The sequence below is a fragment of the Lampris incognitus genome, chromosome 20 (assembly GCF_029633865.1).
Source record: "Lampris incognitus isolate fLamInc1 chromosome 20, fLamInc1.hap2, whole genome shotgun sequence".
Lineage (NCBI taxonomy): Eukaryota > Metazoa > Chordata > Actinopteri > Lampriformes > Lampridae > Lampris > Lampris incognitus.
In genome coordinates this window covers 27014436-27039111 of record NC_079230.1, presented here as the reverse complement: position 1 = coordinate 27039111, position 24676 = coordinate 27014436, and the positions used below count along the sequence as shown (strand labels likewise).

Here is a 24676-nt window from a genome sequence, read left to right as displayed (position 1 = left end):
TCCGTAAGTGACAGTTTGCCCGAGCCGGTGGGATTGGTGACGGACCCGCTTCGGAGAGGGGGGCGAAAGAGGGGAGACAAAACAAGTAGCGATGGAACTTACACGCAGTTACACACCCCTTTTCTTGTAACAATGTGCACGTTTTTTGGGGAGGGAGGGGGCGAGCGCGGGCAGAAAGAAAGAGAGAGAGAGGGAGAGATAGAGGAGGAGGAGGAGGAGGAGGAGGAGGAGGGGGTTGCGTTCTGAAATAATATAGTCAGCCATTTTTTATGTAAGGGGATTTTTCTTATTGGGGGGGTTGTTAAAAATAAATATAAGGGCGGCCATCTTTGTTGCTGTGCCTGGTGTAAAATATTCCAAAACGCCCCCACTTTTCTTTTTTCTCCCCCCCCCCCCGTGCCGATTTGAATATTAAATAAATATCATAATTCGGAAGAATACGCTTTCTGAATACAACGGACCGGAGTCCAATGACGGGAACATAATGTCATCTCCTCTCCGGTCCTGCGAGGAAGACGAGGGCACGGCGCTTAATTCCGAGGGAGGAGATTTTGATGAAGAAGAGGACGACGGCGATCCGGACGGCGAGAACGCAAGCGACATAAACTCGACGGCGCGCCTCGGGAAACTGCAGCGGCGGCCGCGCCAGGTACAGTAGAGCCCGGGCGAGAGACGTCGGGAGCGCGCACAGCCGAACACACACACACAGATACACACACACACGCACACACGCGTTTATTCCGAAATAAGGCAGATATAAAGAGGGGCAGGCGTGCGGCGACGCCGAGCCGGGCTGTAAAACACGCCGCCGCCGCCGCCGGAGACTCCGATTTGTTGCTTTCTTCCTTTCTTCGCAGCGCCTCCCGCCTCTCCGAGATGTATCCCAGTTTAACACACACACACACACACACACACACACACACGAAAGAGTTTCGAAATCCAACTTTAAAGCAACTTGCCACGACGGGGGTTTCTTTTTTGTGTGCGTGTGTGTGTGTGTGTGTGTGTGTGTGTGTGTGTGTCCCCCTCCCCTCTCCCCCCCCCGCGACGGTCCAAAATGCACCGGTCAAAGTTGACGCGTGTGATCCGGCGGAGAGGTCCCCGCGGACACGCCGCGCGAAACGACTTCGATCGAAGTCGCCTTTGAAGGGTGGAAAGAGCTCGCGACGGGACTGGCGGAAAAAAAAAAAAAACATGGACTCCCGGCCGCGCAGGCTCGCGTGCGCGATATCTCGATCGGATCCGGAGAGACGATGCGTTCGCTTGGCAGACATGAAAGCCGGATGAAACCAACCCCCCCCGTGCGTGCGCGTGCGTGCGTGTGTGTCACAAACTTCACCCGACCTTCGTGACGGGGGACAGCTCCGCATGCTGTCCCCCTTTTTTTTATACCCCCCCAAACAGAAGGTGTGTGTGTGCGTTTGTTTTCAACGCCCCGACCTCACGGCGACTTGCGATGACACCAACGTCTGTTTGAGACGCGTCCTCCTGTGACGAACCCACGGCCGCGACGAGGCGGCCGCTGGTCGGGTCGACACGGTTTGCGGTTTTGCCACAACGGACCAACGTTAACGATGATCACAGTTGCCCTCTCAATGTGATGCGTGAGTCGTTCTGGGGGGAGGGAGGGGAGGGAGGGGGGCAAATAACGGGGGGGGGGGTTTCTAGAAGTTTCTTCGGGATAGAAGTTGCGCGTCTGTCTCGTGGAAGTCCGCCACGGCGGGAAGGGGAGCGAGGCACCAATTAGCCGGCATAAGCGCGCCCGCGTCACGCCGTGAAACGAGACGCGGGCAAATGTTCGCGCTCCGTTTCGGAGCGTCACGTGTCGTGGGTTTGGTTTTAAAAAACCGCGTTTTTGACGTAAATTACCCCGCTGGTCGACATGACGGCCGCCGCGGCGCAAATCAATTAAGCGCGCTTCTTCTCATCGTGGGTTAGGGGTTTTACCCCCCGCGGTGTGTCGGGGACCCCCAAAGTGTGTGTGTGTGTGTGGGGGGGGGTGTTAGGGGGGGGGACGTCGTACCTAGTCCCGTCACCGTTTTTCAAGCCGGGGCGGCCTCTGAATCACCGAGGCCCGATTTTGCGCCGCTGCCGCCCCTCGGCGTCTCTCGGCCGGCTGCGCGTCTCCACGGCGCGTCGGTGGGGTGGGCGCGCGCCACGCGCGTGCGCCGCAGCTACCAGCAACAAAGGCGGGCAGACAATAAAACGGAACAAATGTAGTCCGTTAAAGCGGCTGGTATGACGACAGCGACTGCAGACCTCATTTTGGTTATGCTTTATTGCCTTTTCTCCGAGGCTGCGGGTCCTCCTCCCGCCGCCCCCCCCCGACTCACTCCCTCTCTCTCTGCCGTTCTTTCTTTCTTTACATTTCCTCCCTTTTCCCGTCTTTCCTCGCCCCCCCACTCTCTCTACTTCCAGCCCAGGTTGGGTCGGTGAGGCGGGCTGTGCGACTCAGTGGGACCTGGGGACGCTCCTTTCTGTCCTCTCTCTTCTTCACACACTTGAGGGGGGAGTAAACTAAGCTGCTCCTTTTTTTTCTTCTTCTTCTTCTTCTTCTCATTTGGTGCATTTGAAGGAGGAATGGCCGCGGGATTTGCAAGCCTGTAAATTGACTCGTTAAAAAAAAACCCCACTGAAGTTGTGAACATCTAATGCAGTATGGGTAAGCCCGCACAGCCTGTGTGGTTTCAAGCAAATTACGACTCGGTTTTTGTGCCCTGCAGCGTCGCTTTTGTGCAAAGCCTGTATGATCTATCTAAACTGAATTTTTAATTTATTTATTTGTTTTTTTTTTAATATGGTACACAATTTATGATGCAATGGCTGAATTTATTCCAGCTTCTGTCACGTGTTACACATTTGAAAAAGACAGCAGTAGTGCTGCGCGGCAAACGTCCATATAAGTGAACAGCGGGTATTCAAAGTTGGCTTTAAGAGGACATTAAATGTAACTTTTCAGGTATTTATTCAGACATCTTTCACTGTCACCGCAAAAGACCACACCGTGTGTTGGTTTCCCAGAGATGCGAGTCATGCCATTTTACATGGTCCATTTAGGGATATCCCTATAAACCAATTAAGTCATGCTTTCTATTGAACCGGCACCAGCTGTCAAATCTACTTAATAACACACACGCGCAACCAGAACTAATGTGGTGCGTGTCACTATTCGGTGGAGGGCAGAGGTCATCCAGGCTACCAGCTCTGTCGTGTGCTCGTTGTTGCGTCAAACTTGTTTTTATTCAGAGGGGATTAACTTGGATGTTAGGAAGCACTTGAGTAGATTATATTGTCAGTGTGATGCTCTGATAGCTGTTGTCTTCAACCCCCCTGTTCCCAGGCAAAGAGGGGGAGACATCGGACAGGGAAAGCTCCGGGAGGAAGAAAGGACGGCCCAAGAAGAAGAAGGAGACGAAGAAGAAGGACAAGGAGGGGAAGCCAGTCAAAGCTAAAAAACGCAAGAAGATAGTGAGTTCATCTTGTGCTGCGTGTCCTCGATTTGGCTGTTTCGCTGCAATGATGGCATGGTTTTGTCTTCATTCATTGTTATTATGCTACAATAACTCTGTATATCTTCTCCCTCTCCGTCTCTGTCTCTTATTCTCTTGTCTGCTTTCTCTCTATCTTCTTTCTCTGTAACTTTCTTATTCTATCTGCTCTCTGTCTCCGTCTCTGTCTCTCTCTGTCTCTCCAGGACAGTGATGTAGACAGAGACTCCGACAGAGACAGGGACTATGGCGATAACTCGGACAGCGTGGCCAGCGATTACGGATCTGGTGAGAAGAAGAAGAAGAAGAAACACAAGGAAAAGAAGGAGAAGAAAACCAAGAAGAAGAAAAAAGATGACGGGGACCGAGACAGCAGCCAGGAGGAAACGACAAAGGTAAAGAGGAAATCACAAGTGGGGAATAAAAAACAAAAACAAAACAGCAACAGTCAGGAAAGCACAAAAGTCACATTTGTACACGGAAACAAGTATGATTCGACTTGTCTGTTTATTCAGGGTTTTTTTTCTCCCTTTCTTCTCTCAGCAGCCAATAGAGCAGAAGACGTCAGCCCAGCTGGCAAAGGAGTGGGGTCTGGAGGATGTTGATCATACCTTCACCGAGGAAGACTACAGGGAGCTCACCAACTACAAAGCCTTCAGCCAGTTCATGAGGTATTTCCTTCCAAATACTGTTCAGTTTTTGTGTTGTTGTCAAACTGAGGTCTGTGGTCCCCAGAGGACCCTCTGATCCAAATGAGAAATACATTTTTTTTTTAAAAATTACACTTCTAATCAGAGATTCGACTGTCACCACCTCTCTCTTAAATTTGACTGAAATGTGATTGATGAGCAAAAAAAATCAACATCCTCTATCTACCCCTTGGGGGCGGGGGGGTGTATTTGGGAAAAATCTTATGGTTTTAGTACATGTGACTTCACAGCGTGATGACTCAGTCAGTATGGACTCGTGATAATTTTACAAGACCCACTGATAACAAGACTTTTGTTTAATTTATTCATTCATTATTTTTAAATGAATATCAAACTTTCCCTGAGGAGGTCAATAAAGTGCAGTTTAATCTGTTTTTCGTTTTTCATTTTCTTCTCAATTTATATTTTTCATATCTCTGAAATGACAGAGGGGGAAAAAAGTCAAAGTTAAAACAATGTCATGAAATTTTGACTTTTACTATCATGGTAGACTACTACAGTTACAGTCATGGTGTTTAATTGGAGTTGCACTGTTCTGGTTTCACTCTTTACACATGGTTTGGGCCCATTGGTCTTGAGTTTGACCTAGAAGTCTTGGATTTGACACAAACTTGATGAGCTTTGGTCTTGACTTGACTCAATCTCATTCCCCTAAAGAACTGACTTGGACTTGGTCTCACCTTGGATGGTTTTAACTGCAAGACTACAAAATCCTCATAGCCTATAAGAGTGTCTGTTTTGAGGTCCATGAGATAATGATGGAATCCTCATCACCCTCTGGTGATGAGGATGGTGTATTTTTGGACCATCTACCTTATTTTTTACTGTGTGAAACTAAAGTATAGGAAGTTTCTCTGTTCCATGTTGACATTTGCAATGTTTCATTTTGGGACTGATCTACTACTACTACCACTTTTGCCTGCTCCTGTTAGGGGTCGCCACAGTGGATCATCCGTTTCCATCTCTTCCTGTCCTCTCATCTTTCTCGGTCACACCAGCCACCTATGTCCTCCTTTACCACATCCATAAACCTCCTCTTTGGTCTTCCTCTTTTCCTCTTCCCTGGCAGCTCCATATTCAGCATCCTTCTCCCAATATACCCAGCGTCTCTCCTCTGCACATGTCCAAACCATCTCAGTCTTGCCTCTTCTTGCTTTGTCTCCAAACCGTCCAACCTGAGCTGCCCCTCTAATATACTCGTTCCTAATCCTGTCCTTCTTCATCGCTCCCAATGAAAATCTTAGCATCTTCAACTCTGCCACCTCCAGCTCTGCCTCCTGTCTTTTTGACAGTGCCACTGTCTCCAAACCATATAACATAGCTGGTCTCACAACCATCTTGTAAACCTTCCCTTTAACTCTTGCTGTTACCCTTCTGTCGCAAATCCCTCCTGACACTCTTCTCCACCCACTCCACCCTGCCTGCACTCTCTTCTTCACCTCTCTTCCACACTCCCCCGTTACTTTGAACAGTTGACCCCAATTTAAAATCATCCACCTTCATCACCTCTACTCCTTGCATCCTCACCATTCCACTGTCCTCCCTCTCATTCACGCATATGTATTCTGTCTCGCTCCTACCGACTTTCATTCCTCTTCTCTCCAGTGCATACCTCCACCTCTCCAGGCTCTCCTCAACCTGCTCCCTACTCTTGCTACAGATCACAATGTCATCTGCGAACACCATAGTCCACAAAGACTCCTGCCTGATCTCATCCATCAACCTGTCCATCACCTTTGCAAACAAGAAAGGGCTCAGAGCCGATCCTTAATGTAATCCCACCTCCACCTTGAACCCATCCGTCATTCCCGCTGCACACCTCACCACTGTCACACTGCCCTCATACATATCCTGCACCACTGTTACATACTTCTCTGCCACTCCCGACTTCCTCATACAATACCACAACTCCTCCCTCGGCACCCTGTCATATGCTTTCTCTAAAACCACAAAGACACAATGTAACTCCTTCTGGCCTTCTTTTTACTTTTCCATCAACATTCTCAAAGCAAACCTCACATCTGTGGTGCTCTTTCTTGGCATGAAACCATACTGCTGCGTGCTAATCATCACCTCTCTTAACCTAGCTTCCACTACTCTTTCCCATGTCTTCATGCTGTGTCTGATCAACTTTATACCTCTGTAGTTGCTACAGCTCTGCACATAATCCCTATTCTTGAAAATCGGTACCAGTATGCTTCTTCTGCACTCCTCAGACATCCTCTCACTTTCCACATTTCCACTTTTCTCACATTTTGGGACTAATATGAAAGACTAATACACTCACTTTGCAGGCATTTACAATTACATAGAGTTTATAGATGTGCCACAAGTTCTCCCGACAAATTTGGGGTCTAATAGCTGCTTTTTAAGTGTTTGATTTCTCAAATGTATGTTATATATTGTGAAAATTTCAGGGGTCTCAAAAATATCTGCCAGCTTCGTTTTGGTTCAGAATAAACAAAAGTTTGTAGGAGATGCTAAGTACTGACTTCCTTTTACTGCAGACTGGGCCTTGAAATTAATTGTCAAGCCTTCTTCAGCTCAGTAAACAAAGTGGGAAATTATTTCACAGCTTTGAGTTTCAAGCATGAAGGGACTACTCATGTTATGGAGAGAGAAAAGAGTTCTTTTGTGTTTTTTGGTCAGATTTCGGCTCCCTGCCCATGGTTTCTCTCTGGCAAACAGCAAAACTATGAATACAAGATGGATTATCTTCTCTTTCTCCAAGGCCCATGATAGCCAAAAAGAACCCCAAGATCCCCATGTCCAAGATGATGACGATCCTGGGTGCCAAGTGGCGGGAGTTTAGCTCAAACAACCCCTTCAAAGGCAACGCCGCTGCCATCGCAGCAGCTGCAGCAGCTGCCGCCATCGCTGTCGCCGAGCAGGTCTCCGCGGTGACTGCCTCCCCAGAGCCTCCACAGCAACCGGCACCACTTCGCAAGGCCAAGACTAAAGAGGGCAAAGGTCAGGAGATGATACCTTGTTTTTTTGTATTGGTTTGTTTAGTATTTGTTTCAATGGTTTACCAACACTCTGGTATAAGTACTGTCTTTTTAAATTGAGAGTGTGCTTTTGATATCGAGTGATCAGTGGCGTGACAGTCTGTCATGCACACAAACAGGATTTAGAGTATGTTATATTTGGTGTCAGCATCTGTGACACCAGTATGCTAGACTTTGAAGTCCAGCTTTCCACATGTTCTTTATCTTTTCTGTCACTTTCAAATGTATACCACCCATTAAAGCCCAAATGGTGTAAAAATAACTTGAAGAACAGGATTAAGTTCACTCTCACATCTTTTTCTATCAAAACAGTGGGAGGATGGGACGATGAAATAGGCAGGACATGAGACAGAGGTTTCTAGAAAAAATTCGTCCTCATCTAGCTGCTGTAGGGACAGAAGGCATGCCAACCTCAACATCTTTAGGCACCGATCCCTTTTGAAGTTTTTTGTATCTATTGTTGCTTTCATCTTAAAAAAAGAAGTTTGGTGAATGTAGTATTCATTTATACTTCCCTCAATATTCCCTTAACTCCATCACTGTCTGTCCAGGCCCAGGTTACAAGAAACGCAGTAAAAGCCCTCGTGTCCCAGACAAGAAAAAGACAGCAGCTGTGGCCAAGGCGAAAAAGATGGCTCCCATTCGTATTAAGCTGGGCCCCATAGGCACCAAGAGGAAGAAGAGCTGCTCAGTGAGTGACAGCAGATGTTTTAACATATGTTGTACTGACAAGAACAAACAGATGGATGGATGAGTGGATGGATGGATGAATGAATGGGTGGATGGATTGATAGATGGATGGATGGACAGATGATGGCTAGGTGGATGGATGGATGGATGGAATGATTGATTGATGGATGAGATGATGGATGGATGAAAGGTAGATAGATGGATAATGAATAAATGGAATGGATGAGTGGATGGATGGATGGATATTGAAAAATAGATGAGAAAATTGATAGATGATGAAATATAAATGGATGGATGATAGAAAGATAGATTTAATGAATGCATGAACAGATAGATGGACTTATGCTAAACTCATTCCATATCTTCGTATATCTCACCACATTCTCCACACTCTTTTCTCTTCTCAACTTGAAATTCAATCTTTTTTTTTCTCCTTTACTGCCTCGCCTCTTCTTTCCTCTTCGTACCATTTCCGCCAAAAACCCATCTTGCTGCCCTGTCAGAGTGAGGATGTGGATGAGGACGAGTCGGAGCAGGAGGACTCCAGCGTCCACAGCTCCTCTGTTCGCTCCGACAGCTCCGGCCGAGTCAAGAAAAACAAACGGGGGCGACCGGCTAAGAAGAAAAAGAAAAGTAAACACGAAATTAGACACGATAACACATGTGCAACCTAGCATTTCTGTTTTCCAAACCTGCTGTTTTGGTGATGTCATTCCTTTGGAAGCGGTCAGCGGTATTGATTATAGTGGACCTTAATTAAGGTTCTACTGATTCCTGCAGTCACCCTGTCTGTCTGTTTTTGTTCCCTCCTGTTTTCCTCTGTCTTAGTGCCGGGTGATGAGGACGGTGAAGGGTATGAGACAGACCATCAAGATTACTGTGAGGTTTGCCAACAGGGAGGCGAAATCATTCTGTGTGACACCTGTCCCAGAGCCTACCACCTTGTCTGTCTGGAGCCGGAGCTGGACAAGGCCCCCGAGGGCAAGTGGAGCTGCCCACACTGCGTGAGTACCACCACCATACAAAAAACAAGACGGAGCACATTAACTGATTACTTGGTTTCGTTGCTCGCTAATTCACATACTGATGTCCAAGTGACGGACATTCTGGGCCTCCAAATAGAGATGCAAGGGATTTGTTTTGGTGTTGTTTGGGGCTCGAGATTGTGGGTGTTTTCCCGCATCAGGAGAAGTTCAGATGGTGTGCGTTACAGAGAAATGGGCTTTGTGAAATTTTCAATGAATTTTTGAACTTTTTGGCATTTGGCTGTGTTGTTATATGACTGGAGTGCCAGCCATGGCCAACCTAACAGGGCCAAAATAAACCACTGGAATTTTCAGTAAACAGTCCTCACTGTGGTCGGTAGTTAAACTATTCTAAATTTGTTGTGTCCAGCAGGTGGTTCATTCACTGGTGGTACAAAACATCAAGAATTGCTAAAAGTACCTCCGAAGCAATTTTACACTGATTAAATGTCTAAAAGATGTCTAAATGTGCATGCACCGTCTAGGCTTTAACCTGGAATTGGGTTGAAAAGTAAACATTTAGTAGATGTCTAAATGTCATAGCCGGAGAGCTAAATAGCCGCAAGCATAAAACATAATTTGTAAAAGTATTCCAGAACAATATAAAGAGGCAGTTAAAGCTGTTTGGGTGATACGTCATTATGTAATGATTAGTGAAACAGTGTGGTGTAAAAGTACGCTACGTTTAGCTGGATATATTCTGCGCTAGGCAAGAGCTAATGGGATACCGCCATGTTGAAATCGAGTGTAGTCCTCAGTTAATTTCCTCATACTTTCTTAAAACTCGTTTCTCAACTCAGTTGGATGCTCAGAAATCCTCTCTGCACCCCTCTTTAGGACTTCACCACATTTGATATGAAGAGAAAGGAGAAGAAGCCATAGCTCTGTAGTCAGTTTCAATTACTTAGCTTTGTCGACGATTTATCAATTGTTCGGCATTCCCAGTTTTGATTATCCAACATTCCGGTCCCAATTTAGGAAAAGGAGGGAATTCAGTGGGAAGCGAAGGATGAGGACTACGAGGACTTTGAGGAGGAGTGTGAGGAAAGAGTGATGTTGGAGGTGGGAGCGCCAGTGGGGGTCGAGGAGGAGGACGACGACCACATGGAGTTCTGCCGGGTGTGTAAAGATGGAGGGGAGCTGTTGTGCTGTGACACCTGCACCTCCTCCTACCACATCCACTGTCTCAACCCCCCGCTGCCGGAGATCCCCAATGGAGAATGGCTGTGTCCGCGGTGCACGGTGAGTCCACGTCAGCCTGGTCTGGTCTGTCCCTGATGTGATCTGTTCTGTTCGTTTCTGTTTCGTTTCTGTTCTCTTCCTCCATGTCTCATTACCACCCTTTAAGGAAAGTCAGGTGCCATCTTATGTGTATGTCCTCTCAATCTAATCTAATACCACAGGTAAAAGTCAAAGAAATCCAGTCTATTGATAAAGTCTTGTTCTGTTATGATGTGAGGTGGATTTGCTCACTGTCGGGCTCAGGTGTACCACTCCTGAAAAGGAAACTTGTGGACTTTCATACGGTTATACAATATGTATGATTAGGTTAGCATGCTTACCATCGCATCAAATGCATAATGTGATCCTTATTATAGCATAAGAGGCCTGAGGCGGTATAATCATACAGACAATTCATAGGATTTTATATTCAGGGGCATCTGGGTAGCGTAGCGGTCTATTCCGTTGCCTACCAACACGGGGGCCACCGGTTCAAATCCCCGTGTTACCTCCGGCTTGGTCGGGCGTCCCAACAGATACGACTAGCCGTGTCTGCGGTTGGGAAGCCGGATATGGGTATGTGTCCTGGTCACTGCATTAGCGCCTCCTCTGGTCGGTTGGGGTGCCTGTTCGGGGGGAGGGGGAACTGGGGGGAATAGCGTGATCCTCACATGTGCTACGTCCTCCTGGTGAAACCCCTCACTGTCAGGTGAGAAGAAGCGGCAGGCGACTCCACATGTATCGGAGGAGGCATGTGGTAGTCTGCAGCCCTCCCCCGGATTGGCAGAGGGAGTGGAGCAGTGACCGGAATGGCTTGGAAGAGAGGGGTAATTGGCTGGATACAATTGGGGAGAAAAGCGGGGGGGTCCAAAAAAAAAAATTAAGAACAAGTGAACCATCTTCCCTCAGTGAACATAAAACCTGTCTGATCCCCCCAGAGCCCTGACAGAGTCCAGATTACTGGTCAGGGTGTAGAAAGCGTGCTCTATCCTCACACGAGCCACCACCAAACCCTTCAGACTCTGCACCACATTAGTCCAGCCCCGACCTAACATCTGGATACAATTGGGGAAAAATCCAACAAACAAACAAAAATAGTATTCAAGCTTCCATTTTTTAACTGAGGATGAGTTGATCTGACCCATGCTTCTCTTATCTGGTGACCATGAGAAAGGTCAGACAACACATTTCAACCTTACGACATCTGGTGGACGGAGATAAGTCAAAGCTGTTCTATGAGGACAATACAATAACCTCTGTGTGCTCTCTGGTAGTCAAAAACTATGAAGACAATTTAAATGAGATTTAGTCTAAGTTTTGTTTTTCAGGATCACTCACATATGAGAATCCAGATACCATCTGTGTTTGATTCATCTGGTTTTTGACGTGACCACTTGCGTCTGGCTGAAAGACATCTCCCCCAGTAGAAACTGGTTCTATCTCGAGTAGAAATACACTTTTTTCTCAACACCGTCAAAGTTAACACTCTCCTTCATCTCACCTCAGTGTCCGCCAATCAAAGGACGTGTTCAGAAGATCCTCCACTGGCGGTGGGGTGAGCCCCCGCCCCCCATCCCTGTGCCCCCTGCCCCCGATGCCTTGCCCGACGCCCCCCCGCCCCCTCCCATGAAGGGTCGGCCGGAGAGGGAGTTCTTCGTGAAGCTGGCGGGTCAGTCCTACTGGCACTGCACCTGGATCACTGAGCTGCAGGTGAGAGGCCAAAGATTGACGGAGCGGTCCGGACATGGAGAGAGGAAAAGGATTAAAGATCATAAGAAATGATATGATAAACGCCTGCGAAGACCTTTCCAGTTCAGCTCAGTTTAGTTCAGATTTATTGTTATGGCTCCACTCAAAGGCAGCTTAGCAAAAAGATAAGTAAATAAATGAATAAAGGCAAACAAGTCAAGCAGAGTTTATTATTTGTAAAGTCCTAAATTACGGATGCAGACTCAGAAGGTTTTCCATTCTCACAATGAATAACAAGCAGCTACAGTAAACAACAAAAGTGGGAAATATTAAACATACAGAAGAAATGAAAACAAAGCAAAAAGCTTAAAATTTAAAAAGATGTTTTCCAAGGAAATTTCAACAGACAAACAGACAGATAAATACATAAATAGACAGACAGAAAGATAGACAGACTACCTGGCAGAACAGAAAACCAGCAGTCCTGGTGGTACTGGAGGACCTGATTAAAAGCACTGGTTTAGTCTTAGAGTTTAATAATATCTTAAAAAGAATGAATGCATCATACACAGCCAGTTCTCCGTATTGGGGAGAAAGGTTTAGGCATAAGCAAGTCTGACTACCAGACTGTGAAAAACCGCTAATCTTGATCTTCCTCATAACACCTACTGCTTACTTCCCTTCCTCCTCCTCTTCCTCCTCCTCCTCTTCCAGCTGGAGATCTTTCACTCGGTGATGTTCCGGAACTACCAGAGGAAGACGGACATGGACGAGCCCCCCAGTCTGGACTATGGCTCCGGGGCGGAGGAGGAAGGCGGAGGAGGGAAGAATGAGAAGAGGAGGGCCAAGGACCCCCAGTACGCCATCCTGGAAGACAAATACTACAAGTATGGCATCAAGCCTGAATGGATGATGATCCACCGCATCATCAACCACAGGTAGGCCTGCTGTGTGTGTGTGTGTGTGTGTGTGTGTGTGTGTGTGTGTGTGTGTGTGTTGATTTGTCTAGTCAGCTTGCTTGTTGATCCGTGTGTGTGTGTGTGTGTGTGTGTGTGTTTTCATGCATACACTTGTATTTAATTTTATTTATCTAGTGTTTGTGTGTGTGTGTATGTTCAGCACTTGCTGTCCAAATAAAACCCCCCTATTTGATAATGTGAAAACTGGGGCGTCGGGGTAGCATGGTAGTCTATTCTGTTGCCTACCAACACGGGGATCGCCCGTTCGAATCCCTGTGTTACCTCCGGCTTGGTCAGGCGTCCCTACAGACACAATTGGCCGTGTCTGTGGGTGGGAAGCCAGATGTGGGTATGTGTCCTGGTCGCTGCACTAGCGCCTCCTCTGGTCGGTCGGGGTGCCTGCTCGGGGGGGGAGCTGGGGGAATAGCGTGATCCTCCCATGCGCTACGTCCCCCCTGGTGAAACTCCTCACTGTCAGGGTAAAGAAGTGGCTGGTGACTCCACATGTATGGGAGGAGGCATGTGGTAGTCTGCAGCCCTCCCCGGATCGGCAGAGGGGGTGGAGCAGTGACTGGGACGGCTTGGAAGAGTGGGGTAATTGGCCAGATACAATTGGGGAGAAAAAGGGGGGGGGGGTCCAATAACAACAAAAAAAGATTATGTGCAAATTGTGTGTTTTTGTTTGTGTGCGCCTTGGCATAATTATATGCAGACTCATCTTCTCTGTGTGTGTCTCCTCCAGCGTGGATAAGAAGGGGATGTACCACTACCTGGTCAAGTGGAGAGACCTGACCTATGACCAGTGTACCTGGGAGAGAGATGACCTGGATATCCCTGACTTCACCATCTACAAGACCAGCTACTGGAGACACAGGTACGTCCCATCCTTTTTAGCAAAGTCACCCGGTATTTGGAGCAAAAAATTCCCAGAATAGTTCTAAACTGTGCATTTACATTGCCCTGCTCTTCAGCGTGTACATAAAAAGTTTGATTTATGAGGAGGATTTGCTAATTTTGTAAGGTAGGCAATGCCAAATCATAGGCGAACCGTGAAGGTTGTCCAATGGTTTTGAATGCAGTCCAAAATGCCCAGAAGCAATTTTCCATTCTGAAATAATCAGAGTTTCATTTCAGACATTTTTTAAAGGAATTTTTCAAGGGCCCTGCTTTCATTCAGTCTTGACTCCAAGTTTGGGAAAACTTGGATTAATTGTATTCAAGCCCTTGGTAAAATCAGTATAAATTCTCCCTGCAGAGATGCTGTGATGACTTTGACTCTGGGTTTGTATATAAATTCATATCCATGGTGTTATGGATGGTGGGATTGATGGCTGTCTGACAGGTTCATTGCTTGCTGGCTGAACTGAATGTGTCGCCAGACTGACATTGACAGACATTGATAGACTGACATAGTGACTCACTCAACGTTGAATAAATGACGTGCCGCCATCCAACAGGGAGGAGGTGATGAAGGAGGACCCAGAAAAACCCAGGAAGATGAGGGGCATCAGGAACCAGGAAGGAGATGAGGAGACGCCCGGCACACCCGTCAATGATGTGAGCCACCATCAGATCTTTTCTTGAGTGCCATGAGTTCTTGCTGAAATGAACAAAACATACCAGACTTGGCCGAAGGAATATTTGAAACGAACCCAGTTGGGTTTTTTATTGGAGGGTATTAGTCTTTTTCTAGCACAGTGGAACTGAAATGGTTTTTCCTAATAGTGAAAAATACAAAGTAAACAACTGTTAAAATGTATTTATCCACATTTAACCTCAGTGCCAACAGTAAAAAACAGACAACAAAAACAAGACAAAAACCAAAGATAAGAATAATTTCATATATTCTACGGGTACTACCACATATAGTACTTCTAGTATTACCACCACTACTTGTACCACTACTATGATAGATAGATAGATAGATAGATAGATAGATAGATAGATAGATAGATAGATAGATAGATAGATAGATAGATGGATAGATGGATAGATGAATGGATGGATGGACAGATAGATAGATAGATAGATAGATAGATAGATAGATAGATAGATAGATAGATAGATGGATGGATGGATGGATGGATGGATGGATGGATGGATGGATGGATAGATAGATAGATAGATAGATAGATAGATAGATAGATAGATAGATAGATAGATAGATAGATAGATAGATAGATAGATAGATAGATAGAGACAGATTCTTTATTTTCCTTCTTGGGGAAATGTGTTGCATTAAATTACAAGTTTACCTCCATACACATATAAATGCATACCATTACATACTACATGTATACGCACCAGTCATTCAGACAGTTACATGGATACCATTACATACTACATGTATACGTACCAGTCATTCAGACAGTTACACAGATACCATTACATACTACATGTATACGCACCAGTCATTCAGGCAGTTACACAGATACCATTACATACTACATGTATACACGCACCAGTCATTCAGACAGTTACACAGATACCATTACATACTACATGTATACGCACCAGTCATTCAGACAGTTACACAGATACCATTACATACTACATGTATACGCACCAGTCATTCAGACAGTTACATGGATACCATTACATACTACATGTATACGCACCGGTCATTCAGACAGTTACACAGATACCATTACATACTACATGTATACGCACCGGTCATTCGGGCAGTTACACAGATACCATTACATACTACATGTATACGCACCGGTCATTCGGGCAGTTACACAGATACCATTACATACTACATGTATACGCACCAGTCATTCAGACAGTTACACAGATACCATTACATACTACATGTATACGCACCGGTCATTCAGACAGTTACATGGATACCATTACATACTACATGTATACGCACCAGTCATTCAGACAGTTACACAGATACCATTACATACTACATGTATATGCACCGGTCATTCAGGCAGTTACACAGATACCATTACATACTACATGTATACGCACCGGTCATTCAGACAGTTACACAGATACCATTACATACTACATGTATACGCACCGGTCATTCAGACAGTTACACAGATACCATTACATACTACATGTATACGCACCGGTCATTCAGACAGTTACACAGATACCATTACATACTACATGTATATGCACCAGTCATTCAGACGGTTACACACTAAACTGTGCCTGAACTGACGCATCCTTTAAAATAAAGAGCAATGGGCATCATAAAGAAATTGCAAAGATAAAGAAATTAAACAATATTAATTGCTCTTAACTGTTTAAAATATACTTGTAACACGAGTTTAAAACGCTTGAATTTAAGTCACTTGTTGTGCGTCCCCTTGTTGGGATCTCTGTGGGTAAAACACAGCTGCACTTTAGACAGTTTTACTTTGGGCATTTTGATGGAGTTAGGTGTGTTAGCTAGCTTAATGGTACCGATGTGTCAGGCGACGGGGTCAAAGGTGCGACGGGGTCAAAGGTTAGCGTGCCAAGTTGCTTTATAACTTGTGTGCCAGGGACGGAAACTAGTGGGTGGAAATTTGACTTGATGTGTTTTGGCTCCATAATGAGGCACCGAAATCTGCGTTGCGTTTCGGTCCAGTAGGTATTGGTTGCAATGGGAACCGGTACCATAGGACCAGGTTTTGGTACCTAACCGTAATAGGAAGTGTTTTGCATGCGTTTGCTGTTCTGTTGACCCATATGAAAAGGATTTTAAGAAACATCTACTTCCTGTTTGTCAGAAATCCTCACCAAGGGCGTCCGGGTGGCGTGGCGGTCTATTCCGTTGCCTACCAACACGGGGTTCGTCGGTTCGAATCCCCGCGTTACCCCCGGCTTGGTCGGGCGTTCCCACAGACACAGTTGGCGGTGTCTGGGGTTGGGAAGCCAGATGTGAGTATGCATCCTGGTCGCTGCACTAGCGCCTCCTCTGGTCGGTCGGTCGGTCGGTCGGTCGGTCGCTCGGGGCGCCTGTTCGAGAGCGAGGGGGAACCGGGGGGAATAGCGTGAGCCTCCCACGCGCTACGTCCCCCTGGCGGAGCTCCTCACTGTCAGGTGAAAAGAAGCGGCTGGCGAGTCTGCAGCCCTCCCCGAATCGGCAGAGGGGGTGGAGGAGCGACCGGGACGACTCGGAAGAGTGGGGTAATTGGCCGGATACAATTGGGGAGAAAAAGGGGGGGGGATCCAAAAAATAAGAATAAATTAAAATCAGACTCTGTGTATTAAGTACCCTATACGTGTCGTGCTGTAACGTATTCTCATGAAACGGTTCGTGTGATATCGTACGAAAAGTTATGCACAATTGTTCGTGGACGAGCCTACGAATGCCCCGCGACACGAGCGATTAGAGCGCATGCGCAGTCCTCTGCAGCGCAGAACAGCTTCCCTCCACTACAGGTAAGGCCACGTGTTGAAATTGCGAATTCAAATAGCTAGTTCGCCATGAAATCAGCCGATTTTGTCAACAACAAAAACGGTGTTTGACAAATTTGACTGATCAGCGTTTTGCAGAGTAGCTTGTTGCCAACTTCACTCGTTGAGATTCTGTAAGATTTGGTGAGTTGTAACATAGCTAGGATAGCTAGGCTAACGATAGTGTAAACTACCAATAAGACACGTTAGCCCCTAGCTAACGGGTCTGACCCTTTAGCCGGGCGGTTAGTGACGTCGCCTTGTGGTGCAGTACACTGCGTATCGAATCCCGCACCGGGCAAGAAAATAACCGGTGGCAGCGGTGGGATTGCTTTTCTGTTTTACAGATAACGTTAACCAGTTTTTACGGAAAGGTTGGGGTTAGGGTTATCAAACCGCATTTTAATGGCCAAACTATCTGAAAATGTTGCACTTTCCACTGAGAATAAAAGAAACATCCGCCATTTTTTTTCGTGACGGCCGGCGCCCAGGTCACGTGATCACATCCTGGCCAACGATTACGTGGGTTACGTACGATTTTTAGTGCATTACTTCTTGTACGTTTTACTGCGACCAGGGAATGAGAACAGCGTACTGATATAAGTTCCATACTATAAATATGGCCCATTTCCTAATGGGATTCATAAGAAATACTGTGATGTGTTTTGCATACATTTTCATATTTATATTCCTTTCTCATATGGGTAGGTCTGAGAGGTTGTGGGTGAGAAGGAGGATGGTTTTGGAAGAAGTGTGCGTGGTACGGTTGAGTTTGTAAAGAAACAGATGGATCTGTGCAGTATTGTCATGGGTCTAATTACGCTGTTGCAGGGCAGAAACAGAAGGTGGCGGGGGTGTAAGAAAATGCTTTGAGTTTATGGGTGGCAGGGAATCTGGATGATAGGTAATGGTAATAAATGATCATTAATTGCAATATACATTTGAATAAGTGTAACGGCACCAATGTCCAACAAGATAGTTGTGTCTCTCCCGTCCAGCCCACCATAAAGTATGAGGAGCAGCCCGACTTTGTCACGTCGACGGGGGGAACGCTGCACCTCTACCAGCTTGAGGGTCTGAACTGGCTGCGGTTTTCCTGGGCGCAAGGCACCGACACCATCCTGGCCGACGAGATGGGCCTGGGCAAGACCATCCAGACCATTGTCTTCCTCTACTCGCTCTTCAAAGAGGTAAGGTGAAAGAAGCAGTTTTTCAAGAGGCGAACAGGGAGAAAAGGAGCACTTTTTATAAGGAGGATAGTGTGGAACTGGTTGGTGCTTTAAAGGATAATTCTATTTTTTTTTTTAATCAACTTGCATTTTATTTTTGCAGTTTTTGCCTTTGTGCATATTGGCTATGATATTCATTCATTTCATTTAGTGGGTTTTGGACACAGGACCACTACTGGACTCAGCTTTACAACAGTGTCTTACGGGACAAGTGAACAGGAGTGTTAAACGTGTCCTTTAAACAACAACCCCCCCCCCCCCTCCGAGTGTCTCAGTCAGACTGTGTCCATGACTGTCCATTACCTATGACTTCTCTATTGGGCTGGCCGGCTAGTTTATGGATGGTTACTACTACCTACGGTAAGTATAGGCTGCTATTTCCTGCAGGCTGAACCAGGAAGTAGATCAGCAACATCATCCACCACTGATCATATTTGATATTCGGTGTGATTTTTTTTTTTAAATTCCCGCCCCCCTTTTTTTTTCTCTCCAATTGTACTTGGCCAATTACCCCACTCTTCTGATCCATCCCAGTCGCTGCTCCACCTCCCTCTGCCAATCCGGGGAGGGCTGCAGACTACCGCATGCCTCCTCTGATACATGTGGAGTCGCCAGCCGCTTCTTTTCACCTGATAGTGAGGAGTTTTGCCAGGGGAACGTAATGTGTGGGAGGATCACGCTATTCCCCCCAGTTCCCCCTCCCCCCCAAACAGGTGCCCTGACCAACCAGAGGAGACGCTAATGCAGCGACCAGGATACATACCTACATCCGGCTTCCCACCCGCAGACACGGCCAATTGTTTCTGTAGAGACGCCCAACCAAGCCGGAGGTAACATGGGGATTCGAACTGGCGATCCTCGTGTTGGTAGGCAATGGAATAGACCGCTATGTTATCCGGATGCCTGGGAGGGATAGTTTTTAACATGCACTTCCATTTCCACTTCCAAAAAGGTGATTTACGTTGATAATTGGGTCAAATTGGATTTGTCGAAACATGTCTGACGCTCCTGTTCAATTGTCTCATTGTAAAGCTGAGTCCGGAGGCGGTGCCGTGTCCAAAATCTACTAAATGAAGCCGGTGAGCAAAACAATATCATAACTGATATGCACGATAGCAAAAAATACGAAAGGAAAACTCATTTTGTAAAAAACGAAGGACGTTTCCTTTCATATTTTGTTTTGCCACCTTGTAAAAGTTGAAACTGAGAAGTGCCTCTTGATCTCTCGTCTTGACAGTTTATTTCCATCCTTGCTATTTTGGGGATTCTTTTTTAAAACATTTTTTTTATTATTCCATCCTTAATTCTATTTGTTAAATTATGTTAAGGACTACTATGCTCCAAGAGAGGACTTTTAATGGTTTGGAGGTTTAATGTGTGGCTTTTCTGGACAGCATCCGCAGGAATGATTGGGGTCTTAAAAAAAAAAAAACCAAACTAATAATGTCTAAAATCTCAGGGGCTCACGGTTTACTAAGTAATAACAATAGATGAGTTATTCAGCACCCAAATTGGAGTATGTGACTGCATTTGGTTTTATGTGTAGGAAACATTTTTGTGTTATTGAATGGAGGTAGGACACCCTGGAGCCCAGCGAGGTGTTTTTATAAGCCCCTCATTTTTTAATGTCATTTTCATCCTCATGAATGTGCAATTTGCTTTCTTGCTGTGTTTCCCACTGTTGCCTTTTACTACTGAGCTTTTGTCTCTCAGCATCCAGCGTGTCGTTCCAAGATGCAAATTACCCATGATGGAAGAAAAGAGGACTAGAGGAATAAATATCCAACAGGGCTAAAAAAAAAAACAAAAAAAAAAACAAAAAACAAATCAGCCTAATGTATAACAAAGCATGTCTCAGTCTAATTCTCTTTTCCTGAACTTCCTTCAACTCCATCCCTCCAGGGCCACACCAAGGGTCCCTTCCTGGTCAGCGCCCCGCTCTCCACCATCATCAACTGGGAGAGAGAGTTTGAGATGTGGGCGCCGGACTTCTACGTGGTCACGTACACGGGGGACAAGGACAGCCGAGCCATCATCAGAGAGAACGAGTTCTCATTTGACGACACCGCTGTCAAGGGAGGGAAGAAGGCCTTCAAGTTGCGGGTGAGAGAAAGACAGAGCGAGAGAGAGAGAGACAGAGAGAGAGAATGTGTGAGAGGAGAACGAGAGAGAGAGAGAGAGAGAATGTGAGAGAGGGCAAGAGAGAGAGAATGTGTGAGAGAGAGAGAATGTGTGAGAGAGAGAACGAGAGAGAGAGAGTGAATGTGAGAGAGGGCAAGAGAGAGAGAGAATGTGAGAGAATGTGTGTGTGAGAGAATGAGAGCGAGAGAGTGTGAGAGAATGTCTGTGTGTGTGTGTGTGTGTGTGTGTGAGTGTGTGTGTGTGTGTGTGTGTGTGTGTGTGTGTGTGAGTGTGAGAGAGACAGAGAGAGAGAATGTGAGAGAGAGAAAGAGAGAGAGTGTGAGAGAGGGAGTGAATGTGAGAGTGAAAGAGGGAAATTACGTTACTCTGACTAGGGCCTGGCAGTACATGGATATAATGTGGATGTGGTGTTATGAGACGAGGTGTGTTGTGGGTTTGTGGTTGTGGTAATATGGTGATATAACTTAAATGTGTCATTCCCTGGTCTTAAAGGCTGCATTACAGTAAAGTGAGTTTTGCGTTGTGATTACATACTCACGAAGCAAAACAACCACCAAAACAAAATCCGGCAAATGTATTTTCAGAGAAACGTGAACGTAACTGTAAATCCTGGATGAAAATACAGTTAGGAAGATATATGTTCGTATGGATGATTTATGCGAATAATTGTTGACGAAGAACCCATACAAATAAGACATACGTCGCTGTAAAGTCAATTTTGAGTAGAATTGCGCCCCCTGGTGGCGTCACAATAGACATACAAAAACACACTCGACCTCATAAACGGGACAAAAACGCCAGAAACTTTTCTCACTGGCTTTCGATAAATCACGCTAAAAACCCATGCGTCTATTTACATTGCGTTTACACTTTCAGTGCCTTTAAACATAAATAGAACTGCTATAGATTTACTTTGTGAAGGTTTATCTCCATCCATCATTCATCTAGCCAGCCATCCATCCATCATCCAAACCGCTTATCCTGCTCTCAGGGTCACAGGGCTGCTGGAGCCTATCCCAGCAGTCATTGGGCGGCAGGCGGGGAGACACCCTGGACAAGCCGCCAGTCCATCACAGGGCCCACACACACACACACACACCTAGGGATAATTTAGTATGGCCGATTCACCTGACCTACATGTCTTTGGACTGTGGGAGGAAACCGGTGCCCCTGGAGGAAACCCACGCAGACACGGGGAGAACATGCAAACTCCGCACAGAGGGTGACCCGGGACGACCCCCAAGGTTGGACTACCTCGGGGCTCGAACCCAGGACCTTCTTGCTGTGAGACCACTGCACCACCGTGCCGCCCAAAATTTATCTCATAAGTCGTTATTTCCTTTATGAGATCTATGAGTTACGTCACTTTTGAGCCAGTGGTCTTTGGTTTTTGTGAAGACTGACTTAATTAAACAAAATTAGTAAAATAAATAAATATAGGTGAGCTAATGTCACACAGCAGACGTTGAACATTTTAGTGTTGCGTGTACACAATGCACCACACAACCTGCTGGACACCATCGGGCTGTGGATTGATCGATTTTAGTAAGGATTATCTAAAATTGTTCATAGGTGTGAATGGTGTGTGAGTAATTGTGTGTGGGAGCCTACAACTGGCTGAACTGTCCAGCATGTCTCTGCCTCTGCCCAGTGCATGCTGCGATAGACACCGTTACCCCAGGACCCCGAAATGGATGACGAGGGTATAGATAATGAATGGATGGATGGATAGCTGGATGGTAAAGCAAATAATTTGTAAATCTCCCGTCCTCCCTTCCTTATTCTCTGCTATCCCCAAAGAGAGAAGCGCCTATCAAGTTCCATGTGTTGCTGACTTCCTATGAGCTGGTGACCATCGACCAGACCTCGCTCAAGTCCATCGAATGGGCCTGTCTAGTGGTGGATGAGGCTCACCGCCTCAAGAACAACCAGTCCAAGGTAGACAGACTGGGAGGAATTGGGTCTGGGTCTGTGAGTGGGTCTTTGTGTGTGTGTGTGTGTGTGTGTGTGTGTGTGTGTGTCTATGTCTGTCTGTGCACTTTAGTGTGTCTGTTATCAATAGTGACAGATACATTGATGATGATGATGCTGAAGGTGACAACAACAAATTTTCATCAGTTATATGATAGATTGGTTTTATTTCCAATATTGTCTGATGTTATGCTGTTATGCTTGTGCAGCCTCAGTGGCTGGGTTGATGTTATGCTGTCCCATAGGGAAATAATACTAATTCTATTAATATTACTGCAATAGTGTCTACTTGTTGTGTTAATAAAATAACAGTAAACGTGATGATAAAGAGTATGCACTGTATACAGTATGTATATAATTTTTCCGTGTGTCTGGCCTCAGTTTTTCAGGCGTCTGAATGATTATAAGATTGACCACAAGCTGCTGCTGACTGGGACGCCTCTCCAGAACAACCTGGAGGAACTCTTCCACCTGCTCAACTTCCTCACCCCAAACCGCTTCAAGTGAGACCCCCTCCCCCTCCATTTTCTATCTGTCTTCCTGTCTGCCTTTCTGTCTCTCGCTGTTTGTTCTTCTGTCTGTGTCTTGCTGTTGTCTGCATGGCTGTCTTCCTGTCTGCTTCTAAGTCTGTCTGCCTGTCTGTCTTTGTGTGTCTGTCTGTCTCTTGCTGCCTTTCTGTTTGTCTTTCTCTCACTGTCATCTGTCTGCCTGCCTGTCTGTAAGTCTGGCTTTTCATTTTCCCCTGTCTGTCTGTCTATCTCTCTGCCTGTCTGTGTATGTCTGCCTTCTTGCTTGTATGTCTGCCTATCTGTTAATCTCTCCCCATTTGTGTGTGTGCGTGTGTGTGTGTGTCTATCCTTTGGTATGCCCATCTGTCTGTCTCTCTACCTCTCTGTGGGTCTCGGTCTCTCTTGCTCTCTCTCTCTCTGTCTCAGCACAAAACCATAGCTTCATTCAAGTATGGCTGATGATCCTTTTGTATTTTCTTTAATAAAAAAAGCCCACTTATCACATTCAGTTAAACGGTGTGCTTAGGACATTCACGTGTACAGTATGGCCAAGTGTCTCCATGTTACCTGTTAGCCATCCATCTTCTCAAATAACTTCTCTCTCCTTTTTACTCTTTCCATCACCTTCTCCTGCCACCGATCCTTTTTTTCTTTGCTCTTCCCTCTGTCCCACCTCTCTCTTCCTTCTATACATCCCTCTCCTGCTCCAATCACTCCTTCTTCTCACCCTTTTTCCATTCTTCTCATCCTTCCTTCATCCATCTCTTCCACCCCGTTCCTCTCTGGGTTCAGTAACTTGGAGGGTTTTCTGGAGGAGTTTGCTGATATCTCAAAGGAGGACCAGATCAAGAAGCTCCACGACCTGCTGGGGCCTCACATGCTGCGGAGGCTGAAGGCCGACGTCTTCAAGAACATGCCGGCCAAAACCGAACTCATTGTCCGTGTGGAGCTAAGCCCCATGCAGAAGTAAGCCTTTTGTGTGTGTGTGTGTGTGTGTGTGTGTGTGTGTGTGTGTGTGTGTGTGTGTGTGTGTGTGTGTGTGTGTGTGTGTGTGAGTGTGTATATTTTAGCTCTGTCAACAGTAATTCAGTAACTCAGTTACAAAGAATCCTTGGTTACGATTTACTGGCTTGAAGCTTCTGTAAACATGTCCGGTTATGTGGAGTGACAGTGTATGGCAGTAAAACACTCAGACAGTTATTACTGTTGGACGTAGCATATTATTTGAGTCAAGACATTGGAAGAAAGCAATGAGAAACAAAAAGAAGATGGAGAGCACCAAATTAAACAATGGAAAATTTCCAAAGTTTGGGACCATTGTCAACAAAATTGCAAAGAAAATGTTCGGGTCTGCAAGCATTGCAAAGCTGAACTTGATTCCCACAACAGCATCATGTCCTTGCTGCTGCACTTTTACAGAAGGGACCTTACATTAAAAGATTTAACAGGGACAACAAAAGAACATGGACCAGGAAAAAAAAAAATATCGCAAAGAGGGAGATATTACATAATGGTTGGCAACGAGGGGAACCAAAGTGTAACGAGTGAATTGTAGGCTAGTGTATTGTATATGCATAGGTATAGTGTGTATGCTATAAAATTCAAATGTGGCCTGGACAATGTGACCAGTG

The 24676-nt window shown here is 45.9% G+C and overlaps 1 protein-coding gene across 1 annotated transcript in view; it reads left to right on the top strand.

Moving 5' to 3' along the window:
• Positions 1 to 420: 420 nt before the first annotated feature.
• The window catches only part of chd3 (chromodomain helicase DNA binding protein 3), a 67360-nt gene continuing 43104 nt past the window's right edge, over positions 421 to 24676 (top strand). The window contains 19 exon segments of the mRNA XM_056300031.1: positions 421 to 608; positions 611 to 649; positions 3341 to 3468; positions 3695 to 3883; positions 4035 to 4159; positions 6930 to 7168; positions 7758 to 7897; positions 8400 to 8529; positions 8725 to 8900; positions 9900 to 10163; positions 11649 to 11852; positions 12546 to 12769; positions 13533 to 13664; positions 14248 to 14347; positions 18193 to 18384; positions 20326 to 20526; positions 22366 to 22503; positions 22918 to 23039; positions 23838 to 24011. Of these exon segments, the coding sequence (XP_056156006.1) occupies positions 485 to 608; positions 611 to 649; positions 3341 to 3468; positions 3695 to 3883; positions 4035 to 4159; positions 6930 to 7168; positions 7758 to 7897; positions 8400 to 8529; positions 8725 to 8900; positions 9900 to 10163; positions 11649 to 11852; positions 12546 to 12769; positions 13533 to 13664; positions 14248 to 14347; positions 18193 to 18384; positions 20326 to 20526; positions 22366 to 22503; positions 22918 to 23039; positions 23838 to 24011 (3041 nt within the window). The 5' untranslated portion in view covers positions 421 to 484.